At 37.9% G+C, this 12,861-nt stretch overlaps 1 protein-coding gene across 1 annotated transcript in view; it reads left to right on the forward strand.

The window, feature by feature from the left end:
* LOC105504454 (ATP-binding cassette sub-family A member 3-like) overlaps window positions 1-12,861 on the forward strand; it is a 76,803-nt gene that overhangs the window by 47,459 nt on the left and 16,483 nt on the right. The window contains exons 5-6 of the mRNA XM_011931901.1: window positions 6,412-6,537; window positions 6,772-6,966. Coding sequence (XP_011787291.1) covers window positions 6,412-6,537; window positions 6,772-6,966 — 321 coding nt within the window. The remainder of the gene's footprint in view (window positions 1-6,411; window positions 6,538-6,771; window positions 6,967-12,861) is intronic.

A 12,861-nucleotide genomic window follows, 5' to 3' on the forward strand; every position in this document is an offset into this window, starting at 1 on the left:
GCAGTGGTGTGATCTCAGCTTACTGCAACCTCCACCTCCTGGATTCAAGCGATTCTCCTGCCTCAGGCTCCTGAGTAGCTGGGACTACAGGTGCTTGCCACCACACACAGCTAATTTTTGTATTTTTAGTAGAGACGAGGTTTCGCCATGTTGGCCAGGATGGTGCCAATCTCCTGACCTAGTGATTCACCTGACTCGGCCTCCCAAAATGCTGGGATTACAGGCGTGAGCCATCGCGCCCTGCAGTAGTGTTAATTTTTTTACATAGGTACAGAGAACCTGCTTCTACTGGCAAACAAGTCTCATAAGAATGTAGGAGTTCATCATTCCCAGCTTCATCAGAATCTTCTCATTTGTCCTCATTCCAGTCTTCAGGATATCATTCTTTCCTAAGCAATGCCTTCACTTTAATGGTAGTTACTCTGCAAAGTTGGGAATTCAATTTATGTTGTAATTCAGCCACCCACAGAATGAGGCTGTGGGGTTCTTTTTTAGCAATCTCAGCCCTGTGGCTGTATGAGTCTCTTTCTTGACAGACGTACACATTTAAGGACATTTATGTAGCCCTTCATCTGGAAATTTGAATCCCTAAGCTTATCCTTTTCTTTCCCTATTTTGTCATGCAAAATTAGAAGCATCTAGCTAATCTCATTATGCTTGTTAGTTTGACAAAAATGTTTACCAGTATCATACATATGGATACCTGGTCACCCAGTATCTTGCCTCTGTAAGAATTTGATTATGAGTGTCCAGTGATTTCAGATCTTTGTTGCCACATCAGTCATGGACTATCAGAGAGAGAGAGAGATTGATTGAGATTGAGATGTTAAGAAATTGGCTCACATGATTGTGGATGCTGTTATGTTTAAAATCTGAAGGGTAGGCTAGCAGGCTGGAGACCCAGGGAAGATTTTAAAATATTGTAACCATCCAATGAGTTCTCCTTTCCCACAGCCAAGACCAAGCTGATTTATCAAAACAGGAGAATTGCAGTAGAGAAATAGTTTAAATCACAGAGCTTGCTGAATGGGAGACTGGAGTTTTATTATTACTCAAATCAGTCTGCCCCAAAACTCGGGGATTGGGATTCTTAAGGATAATTTGGTGGGTAGGAGGTCAGAAAGTGGGGAGTGTTGATTGGTCAGGTCTGAGATGAGATCTTAGGGAGTCAAAGTTGTCCTCTTGTGCTGAGTTAGCTCCTGCGTGAGGGCCGCAAGACCAGATGAGTCAGTTTATCAATCTGGGTCGTGCCAGCTGATCCATTGAGTACAGGGTCTGCAAAGCATCTTAGGTTTTAACCTAAGATCAGTCATGTTACCCCCAGAGCAATTTGGGGAGGTTCAGAATCTTGCAGCCTCTAGCCGAATGACCCCTAAACCATGATTTCTAATCTTGTAACTAATTTGTTAGTCGTGCAAAGACAGTCTAGTCCCCAGGCAGGAAAAGGGTTGTTTTGGGAAAGTGCTGTTATTGTATTTGTTTTAAAGTTAAACTACAAACTAAGTTCCTCCTAAAGTTAATGCAGCCTATGCCCAGGAATGAGCCAGGACAGCTTGGAAGTTAGAAGCATGATGGAGTCTGTTAGGTTAGATCTCTTTCACTGTCATAATTTTCTCAGTTATAATTTTTGCAAAGGTGGTTTCAATATCTTTACACCAACATCTAGATTAGTGTTTTACCAAATATCTGCCTGTTATGGCCTAACCAAGTTGACATGTAAAATTAACCATCACAACAGCATATAGTTGCGGCTTTAAAAATCCATTCTGACAGTTTCTGCCTTGTGTTTGCATTGTTTAATCCACTCACATTTAATGTCGTTATTAATATAGTTGGATATATTTCCATTTTACATTTTTTCTGTATCATTTGTTTGTTCTTCTGTTCATCCTTTGCTGCTTTCCTTTGCAATTAGTGAAAATTTTATAAAGTAACATTTCAATTCTTTCAATTATTTTTTCACTATTTTTTTGAGTAATTTCCTTAGTAGTTGTTTTAGGACTTGCAGTATGCTTCGCTTATCAAATCTACTCAACTTATTAAAATCTACCTCAGTTTAATGCTAAATTAATTTCAGTGAGATATAAAAACTTTATTCCTATATATCGGTATTGTCTATTATTCCTCTTTTTTCTATTGTTATACATAGTACATCTACATGTTGTAGACCCAGCAATACATTATCATACTTATTACTTTATGTAATGTTTTGTCTTTTAAATAAACTAAGAGAAGAATGGACAGCAAGTATGTATTTTTAGCCCTTGTTATACTAACCATTGTATTTACCATTTCTGGTTTTCTTCATTTGTTCCTATGTATTTGAGTTACCATCTAGTGTCATTTATTTAGAAGAACACAGATTTGCTCACTCCCACCTTCTTTGTGCTATTATTGGCAAATATATTATATTTCTCTGTGTTATAGGCCCAAACATACAAAAAAGTATATACATATCATTTTGTACAATTGTTCTTTAAGTCAGCTAATGGAAGAAAGGAGAAGAAACATGCATTTATGTCATTTCTTAATTCCATAGTTGTCTTTATAAGCACTTTTAAAATATGGATTCGAATTTCTGTCTGGGGCCAATTGCTTGTGACTGAACAACTTCCTTTAGGATTTCCTGTAGAGCAGGTCAGCTAGCAACATTTTCTTAAAATTGTTATGTGGTAATGTCCTTATTTTGCCTTTATTGTTTAAACATAGCTCTGCTGGACATAGGATTCTTGGGGATAGTTTTCTGTTTGTTTGTTTTTGTTTTTTCTTTCAGCACTTCGTACATGTCATTCCCCTGCTTTCTGGCTTCTATTGTTTCTACTAAGAAGTCAGTTGTCAACCTATTGGGGTTCTTTTGTAGGTTATGAGTGTTTTTCTCTTTCTTATTTCAAGAGACCTTTTCCTTATCTTTGGCTTTCAGCAAATTTACTGATATGTTTATGTATAGACGTCTTTGTGTTTATCCTGCTTGGTGTACGTTAAGCCCCCTTGGTGTGTAGGTTAATATTTTTCATCATATTTAGGAAGTTTCCAGCCATTACTTCTTCAAAAATTTTTCTGTTCCTTTTTCTACTTTCTATTTGGCATACCCATTGTGGGAATGTTGATACGCCTAATGGTGTCCCAAATTCCCCTGAGACTTTGTTTGTTTTTCTTCATATGTTTTCTTTTTGTTCTTCAGACTGCATTATCTCTTTCTGCCTATCTTCATGTTTGTTAATTCTTTCTTCACATCTACTATTGAGCTCCTCTACTGAGTTTTTCATTTCAGTTATTGTACTTTTCAACTCCAGAACCTGTATTTGGTTCCTTTTTAATAATCTGTATCTCATTATTCTCTGTTTGATAAGACATTGCCATAATACCTTTCTTCATTTCTTTAAGCATGATTTCCTTTACTTTTAGAATATATTTGTAATGGTTACTTTAAAGCTTTTGTCTGTTACAACTGATGTCTGGTCACTTTTTCACAGTTTTCTTCCTATATGTGACACAAACTTTTAATTTTTTTTGCATGTGTTGTAATTTTTTTTTTAACTGAACTCTGAACTTTTTTGATAATATATGTTGGTAACTGTGGGTACTATTCTCACCAAGGGAGTTGTTGCTGTTTGCTAGTTTATTGTTTAGCGACTTGCTGAGCAGTTTCAGTGAAGTCTTTCCCTTCCTGTGTGAAGCCTCAGATGTTGTTCCTCAGAGGGTGCAGACCTGGGCATGGGCACAGTCATCCCTGGATGACAGTGATTTTTGCAGGGTTCTTGACTGTCTCTTTTCATGACTACATCCAGCTATTAAACTCCACTAAGTTTAATATTAATCCAGCTATTAAACTTGACTAATCTCTTATTTCTTATTGGTTTCAACAATGCCCTGGGGTGTGAATTTCTCCAAAAACTGATCCAATTAAATTATATGAGTAATTTGAAGTCAGGGTTTAAGCTTCATCTTTACCCCAGGAGGGCTCTTCATAGCTGTCTTTTTCCTTGGTTCTCTTCAGTAAACTACCTAGCATACGGTTTGATTTATACCTGTAATGGAGCTAGCTAGCAGTCACCTCTTGATTGCTTTCCATCAAAACTTCCTTTTTTTTTTTTTTTTTTTTGAGATGGAGTTTCACTCTTGTTGCCCAGGCTGGAGTGCAATGGTGCAATCTCAGCTCACTGCAACCTCCCACTCCCGGGTTCAAATGATTCCCCTGCCTCAGCCTCCCGAGTAGCTAAGATTATAGGTATGCGCCACCATGCCCAGCTAATTTTGTATTTTTAGTAGAGACAGGGTTTCTCCATGTTGGTCAGGCTGGTCTTGAACTCCTGACCTCAGGTGATCCACCTGCCTTGGCCTCCCAAAGTGCTGGGATTACAGGTGTGAGCCACTACACCTGGTCTGTTTTTTACAGCATCCTTAGGCTTTAACTTCCTCCATCCTCTGTTTCAAATTAAGTCAATTAAATTGGGGAGAGCAGAGGTGTTCTCTGTCTTATGGCCCAACTCTCCCCCTGGGCAAAACCTCTGAGCTGGGATAATGGAATGCTTTTCTGCTTCAGGGCTGGATGTTCAGTGGAGGACAGTAGTCTTTGGTCTTCTTGGCTTGCCTCTCCAAGCATAAAACCCTTTCCCTATGAATGAGCCAGGGCCCAGTCCCCAGTATAGCACCTCATGCCCAAGGTAGCCTTCACCTTATGAATAGGGGCTGAGTCGAAGAAGGGAGACCCAAAGTCATAGTTATACTTACCCAAAACATAACCTCTGCAAAAGGTTGCTAACGATGGGATGAGAAATGCTAACCTTTTTCCCCTTATAGAAATATACCTTAGCCCTTGATTGGAAGCTGGGGGAAAAGGGAGTCTAATATTTTTGGCTGAACCTGCCTAGAGTAACATTCTGTCACACTGGCCTGTGGGAAGGGAGGAGAGGATGTGGACCATGGATTTCACTGTTCTTAACAAGTCTAATAGATTTCCTTTGAATAAATGTTTCTTCATTTCCTGTATGCCCTTAGGATCTGCTATGGTTTGAATACGTTTCCCACATTTCATGTATTGGGAACAGAACCCCCAATGTGGCAGTATTGAAAGGTAGGGCATTTAAGAGGTGATTGGATGCTGAGGGCTCTGCTTTCATGAATGGATTAATCCATTGATCAATGGATTGATGAGTTAACATGGAGGTGGAACTGGTAGCTTCATAAAAAGAGGGAAAGCAACCTGAGTAAGCATGTTAGCATGAGATTAAGCATGTCAGCTCTCTCACCAGGTGATGTTCTGTGCTGCTTTCAGACTCTGTAGAAAGCCCCCACCAGGAGTAAGCCCTCACCAGATACTGAGCCATGCCTTTGGACTACCCATTCTCCATAATTGCAATAAATAAGTTGCCTTTCTTTATATAAATTACCCAGTTTTAGGTATTCCATTATAAGCAACAGAAAATGGACTAAGGCAGGATCATTACTAAAGGCTTTAAGTAGTTATATTTTAAAATAACTTTCACCAGTTTCAGTGGGGTACAGGTTTACAGACCTGTTAAACTGTTATTCTGGAAGTCTCAAAATTATTCCATATCAAGTCTTACTGACTTTTTCTCTCTATATAAAACAGAGTCAGTTCTTATTATTCTTTCTATGTGTTGAACATTCTGTGGTTGTAACAAATCATATTTGTTTATCTCAGTGTGGCTTCAATTTTTCATGAGGTGTCTGATTCACCTCATGAAAAAACAAGTTATGTAATCCTAATTTCTTAATCTATAGAAAACAGAAATCAATGTGTTCTGAAATAACTGGACAAAAATATCGTAAAAATTATGCCGAATTTCTGCTCTAACATGTTTGGATCAGTTTCCTGAAACTACTTGGTCTAGTCAAGGTGACTAAAGAGCATTAATATCTGCAACATTTATCTTGCAAACATAGACCGTGGGGTCCAGTAAGTTTCTTAGGAAAAGTCCTTTTAAATCTTGCTGAACTTCTTAGCTCCCATTCCCTTCAAAGGGCATTTATCATTACAAACTCATTACTGTTATGTTTAAAAGCTTTTTTACTCTCTTGAGATGATTTTCTTCTTAAAGATCCAAGTGATAAAATCGTTTTTCTGTTTTAAATGCTTTAAGTTGTCTTTCAAAGTATTAAAGTACACATCATAGCATGTTAATTCATAGTCTCTCTACCATCTGAGTGCCTTTTTCCTCTCCTCTGGTCCTCATACTTCTTTCTCTGGTGAATTATTCATTACTCACAACTTATCAAATTATACGTGAGCGCTGAAGTGCTATTCAAGAAGTCTCTTAGAAATGACTCAAACTTTCTGTTTTAACATCTTTTAATATTATCCCTCAATTTAGCTTTTATGAAGCCACCCAAGCTAAAACAGATGCCTAAAGGCTATCTGCCTCTATAATTTTTGTTTTGAAAATACAGGATATAGTGTCCAAGGAATTATCTGGGCAATCTGAAGATGAAGATGTACAAAACGAAAGAAAGAGAATCCTGGAGCAGCCTCAGGAGTTGCTGGATTCTATAGTACTTATTAAAGAACTCATAAAGGTAAATGTAATTCAATGGCTAACATACACTGGCTTCATTTCTACTTCAGAGTGTGCCACTGGTGCCAAGGGCTCACTGTGGTTCTTTGGGCTCTATATGTATTCTCCCAGTAGAACAGAAGAGTTATCATGAAACTGTCTCAAGTAGTGATCCATAGGGGTCTGAGATATTACTAATTGTATTTTACCTATAAGTATTCTTTACTGAATTGTGTTTCCTGGATTTTTTTTTTAGATATATTTTAAGTGCCCAGCCATTCTGGCTGTAAAAAATATCTCCCTTGCAATCCAAAAGGGGGAGTGCTTTGGATTGCTTGGATTCAATGGAGCTGGAAAAACAACTACCTTCCAAATTTTGACTGGGGAAGCGAGCCCTACCTCTGGAGATGTGTTGATTGATGGCTTTAGCATCACAAAAGATATCCTACAGGTAAGAGGCTGTTACAGTCTAAGATGTGAGAAGCATAATGAATGACTCAGGTTCAGGTAACAGGTAGATGGCTAGGGAAGGGAGATGGGAAATATTGGATATATTGATATTTATTTTGTTGATGCAGTCAATGGATTCTGGAGAGGGAAATAAACTTTTGAAGAGAGAGTGAAGCAGTAAGAGCAGAATCTAAAATAAGAGTGTCTTCTGTGTTCTTTGTTAAAGTAAAAGGCAAGTTCTTTCAACATTACATCAGCCAGACAAGGTATGGTAAAGGTGTAAGAATGGTAAGGCTGGGCAGAAGGAGAAGATGACCTGCAATTCAGTTGCACCTGAGGCCTTGCTCCATCTTACTGAGAGCTCTGCAGCAAGATGGCCTTTCACAAGTCCCCCAAGTGAAGCAAAGTCACTAGCCTTTGTATCTCTGCATCTGCCAGTCATTGGCCACACATGCCACCTGGAAGAGAGGGTGTAACCTTGGAAAGAAGCTAAGTGTGGGGAGAATTTCAAGAATAAGAGAATTAGCAAATGTGTCAAACGCCAGGAAGACTAAGGCAAGGTAAAGCCTGGATAATGTACATTGGCTTTAGTAAGTAGAACTTCATTGACGAGGTTGGCAAGAGCAATTGCGCTAGGGTTAAGTGGGTGGTAGTAACAAGAGCATGAATAGTGAATTCATTCCTCCTCACTTCATCACATCAGCCACTATCACCATAGAAGTAGGAAAACGGAGTTGGCAGAGTCTGCATCCTGCGGGATAAACAGTAGTCTAGTTTATTAGTCCATTCTCATCCTGATAAGAAGGACATACCCGAGACTGGGTGATTTATAAAGGAAAGAGATTTAATTGACTCACAGTTTCACATGACTGGGGAGGCCTCACAATCACGGAGGAAGGCAAATGAGGAGCAAAGTCATGTCTCACATGGCGACAGGCAAGAAAGCTTGTGCAGGGGAACTCCCATTAAAACCATCAGATCTCATGAGATGTATTCACTATCACAAGAACAACACAGGAAAGGCCTGCCCCTGTGATTCAATCACCTCCCACCGAGTCCCTCCCATGACAAGTGGGAGTTATGGGAGCTACAATTCAAGATGAGATTTGGGTGGGGACACAGCCAAAACATATCATCTGGTAACCAGAAGTGAAGCTAAAAATGTGGATTATACTTTGAAGAAAGTTAGCTGTGAGGCAAAATGAAGAATGAAAATTCACCCAGATTTGTGATAAGGACAGAAAATATTTCCCATAGGGCGAATAACTGAAACGCATTTATACTAGAAGGGGAGGAGTTAAAGAAACAGAGGAGGGAGTGATACATGATGGCAGGAGGTGATCTGTTCCTGCCAGGTGGTCCTTGCAAAAAAGTCGGGGGACATGAGGTCTCCCCTAACTATCTTTGTTCATACCATTTGTCCCCTTGGAGAACATAAGGGTGGCATAAAACAGTCCAGTCTCTTGACTGTGAGTAATGGAGAAAAAGTTTAAGTGAATCTGGTACCAAGGAGCAAAAGCTAAATTGGGAACTAAAAAGACAGTTAATACAAAATGTCATATTTTAAAAAAGAACAGGCATATGGGCAAAATGTCAGCCTTTTGCAAGGACTGATTCAAAGTTCAGTAAATCTGAGGGAACTCTTTCAAGCCTGAGAGAATCTCTCCAAATTTGCTATTCTAAAACATTTATCATATTTTATGTAACAGATGGTAATATTTTCATTTATTCAGACCTTAAAAATTTTTACATTGTCTTTCTATTGTGGTAAAAATGCATAATGTAAAAATTGAAAAATGCATAATATAAAAAAGTTCATCTTCAGAACTTTTCCCTTAAATTAAATGTCTCTACTCATTAAACAACAACTCCTCATCCTTTCATTTACTCCTTTGAATTTGACTATACTAGGTACCTCATGTAAGTAGAGTCATATAATATTTTCCTTGTATATCTGATATACTTCACCTAGCACAATACCTTCAAGGTTCACCTATTTATTTGAATTTCATTCAGTTTGGCCAGGCACGGTGGCTCATGCCTGTAATCCCAGCACTTTGGGAGGCCAAGGTGGGCGGATCACTTGAGGTCAGGAGTTTAAGACTAGGCTGGCCAACATGGTGAAACCCCATCTCTACTAAAAATACTAAAATTAGCCAGGTGTGGTGGTGTGTGCCTACAATCCCAACTATTTGAGAGGCTGAGGCAGAAGAATTGCTTGAACCAAGGAGGTAAAAGTTACAGTGAGCCAAGATTGCACCATTGCACTGGGTGCAATGTTGCACCCAGCCCAGCCTGGGCAACAAGAGCGAAACTCTGTCTCAAAAAAAAAAAAAAAAACATTCAGTTTTATGGCTGATAATATTCCTTTGTATGAGTATACAACATTTTGCTTTTCCATTCATCCATTTATGGTACATTTGGGTTGTTTGTACCTTTTGGCTCTTGCAAATAATGCATCAACATTGGTATACAAATATCTGAGCCCTTGGTATTGATTATCTGGGATACGTACCTACAGATGGAATGCAGAATCATATAGTAATTCTATGATTATTTTCGTAAGAACTTCTATACTGTATTCCACAGCAGCTGCGTCATTTTACATTCCTAGCAGCAATGCACAAGAGTTCCAGTTTATCCACGTAATCACTAACTCTTCTTAATTTTTGTTTTAATAGTAGCCATCCTAATGACTGTGAGGTGGTATCCCCTTGTAGTTTTTATTTGCATTTCCCTAACAATTAGTGATATTGGGCATTTTTTTCGTGTGCTTATTGGCCATTTGTATATCTTCTTGGAGAAGTGCCTATATTAATCATTTGCACGATTTTAAATTTTGTTGTTTGGTTTTAGTTGCTGTTGAATTGGAGGAATCCTTTATATATTCTGGATATTAATTCATACATGATTTGTAAATATTTTTTCCCATTACATATAACATATGCCAGACAAGGTGCTATAAGGGTGTAAGGATGGCAAGACTGGGCAGAAGGAGAAGATGACCTGCAATTCAGTTGCACCTGAGGCCTTGCTCCATTTTGCTGAGAGCTCTGCAGCAAGATGACCTTTCACAAGTCCCGCAATTGAAGCAAGGTTGCTAGCCTTTGTATCTCTGCATCTACCAGTCATTGGCTGCACATGCCACCTGGAAGAGAGGGTGTAACCTGAGAAAGAAGCTTTTTCTGCCTTTTCTGGTATCCTTTGGTGCACAAGTGTTTTAATATGGAGTTCATTTTATCTAATTTTTCTTTTGTTGCCTGTGATTTTGGTGTCCTATCCACAAAATTATTGTCAAATTTGATGTCATGAAGTTTTTCCTCTATTTTTTTTCTAAGAGTTTTATAGCTTAACTAACATGTTTAGGTCTTTGATCCATTTTGAGTGTATTATGGTATATGGTGTAAGGGAAGGATCCAGCATCAATCTTATTCATGTGAATATCCAGTTTTCTCAACACCGTTTGTTGAAAAGTCTGTCCTTTGCCTATTGAATGGTCTTGGCACCCATGTGTAATTAATTGATCATTTCCTGAGGATTTATTTCTAGATCTCTGTTCTCTTTTACGGATCTATATGTGTGTATTTATGCCACACAGTTTTTCATTACTGAAACTTTTCAGTAAGTTTTGAATTTATAAAGTATGAGTCCTCTAATTTCATCCGTCCTTTCAAAAGATTGTTTTGGCCATTTGGGTCCCAGAAGGTTCTACATGAATTTCAGTATGCATTTTTCTACTTCTGCAAAAAAAAAAAAAAAAAAGAAATTATCAGAATTTTGATAGAAATTGCATTGAATCTGGAGATTATTTGTAACAACAATAGTAAGTTTCTCAATCCATGAACATGGGATATATTCCTATATATTTATGTCTTCTTTAATTTTTCAGCAATTTTTATAGTTTTCAGTGTAAGAGACTTTTAACTTATTGGTTAAGTCTATTCCTATGCATTTTACTCTTTTTGATGCTATATAAATTGAATTGTTTTCTTAATTTCCTTTTGGGGGGTTTTATTGTTAGCATATAGAAATGTAACTGATTTTTTAAAAGAAAAAAATAGATCGATCTATTAATTTCCCTATACCTTGCACAATATGAACAGAATAGATGAATAAAAATTTAAGAAAAACTAAAAGGAAAATAATAAATCCAGAGAAGAGAGAACTCTATAGAAAAACTCACTTTGATTAACTTGGAAAGTGCCACAACATTACCACTAAGCTTCTTAGAATCTATATCAACTATGAGATCTGACTTCATATCAAATGCAACTATCTTTTCCAAATAGAAGTCAGGGTCCAAGCAACCTGACTGAGTGAATATTCAGGGATATAAAAGTGGATCATGGTTATAATTTGCTAGGATGCTGCCTTTTTTGTCATTGTTGTTGTATTGTCATTCTCTGCCTGGAGAAAAAAATTAGATGGTTGCTATAGTGGTTATAATAGAGTCAAGAGACAGATGACTTGGTCTCCAGAACCATCAAGTTATGGGAGGATAGGGAAAAAGAACTCCTAGTCAGGGCTATGAAGGTATTACATAGAAGGCCATATTGGTGACCAAACTAGTTCAAATCTATGCATATCAGTCAACTTTGTGCTTGATATTTTGTGGTTTTTCCCACTCAGAGACATGCTGAGCAGCAACTAGGGCTCATGCGATATTAGGCAGATCTCATTTTAAATACAAGGGTGGCACTCCTTTTTTAAATGTAGAAGTAGCAAGGTCTATGTGAATTAGTCACTTTTTCATGGTGCCAGAGTCCATGGAAACTTGACTTACATCCAGGAATCACACAGCTGGTTTCCATGTTTATTTTTGTTTCTTTGTTTTTCAATGTAAGCACTTATAGTTTGTATGGCCCCCAGTTCCCCTGTTTTCTATCTTTGTGCTGACTGAGAAAACAGAGTGCCTTGACCAAACTGAGTTGCTGTTCAAGGCCAACTTTATGCCTTCTCCTACAGGCTTGGACACAAGCCAGGGCCTGGAAGGTGCCAAGGAACATTCCAAGACATTGATAAAGTTCTTTAAGTTGTTGCCCAAAACTGAAAGGTCAAACATCTTGCTAAACACATAGAAAGTAGCCCTGGCCCTGAGCCAAATTCTTTAAACACTCTGTAAACCAACTCCCTCCTTATAGCCATACCCAGGTAGAACATCTTTTTTGCTATCCATCACAAGGACACCACAACTCTCATATGTAAATTTTCCTAACAAATGTTTTGGACTGTTATCTAGGGCTTCTTTCTTTGGAATCCCAATTGGCTCTACCTCAGGGTGATGTGGGACAGTCCACTATAAGAACTCCTCAGCCACCACTTTTGGGGCAACACTGACCATTGGCTCCAAGGACAGAACATAGCTATAAATTTCCCCCGAACACTGCTTTTGCTGGGCCCCATGAGTTTTTATGTAGTGTTTTCTTTGTTTTCACTCATCTCTAAGCATTTTCTAAATTCTCTTATGATTTCTTCATTTAGCCATTGGTTGTTTAAGAGTGTGTAGTTTAATTTCTGCAAATTTGTGAATTTTCCAGGTTTTCTCCTGTTAGTGATACCTAAATTCATCCAATTATGGTTGGAAAAGGTGGTTTATCTTTTCAAATCTACTGAGATTTAATTTATAGCCTAAAATATGGTTCATCCTGGAAGATGTCCCTTGTGCACGTGAAAAGAGTGTGTACTCTGTTTTTTGTTGATTAGTGTTCTGCATATGTTAGTTAGATCTAATTGGTTTGTTGTGTGTTATTTAAGGTGTCTATATCCTTATTGATCTTCTGTCTGGTTGTTCTATTCATTAATGAGAGTAGGCTATTAAAATATCCAACTATTATTATAGAATTGTTTCTTTAATTCTGTCAGTTTTTTCTTCATCTATTTTGAGGAACTGCTATTA

This window comes from Colobus angolensis, unplaced genomic scaffold (genome assembly GCF_000951035.1).
Source record: "Colobus angolensis palliatus isolate OR3802 unplaced genomic scaffold, Cang.pa_1.0 Scaffold92, whole genome shotgun sequence".
Lineage (NCBI taxonomy): Eukaryota > Metazoa > Chordata > Mammalia > Primates > Cercopithecidae > Colobus > Colobus angolensis.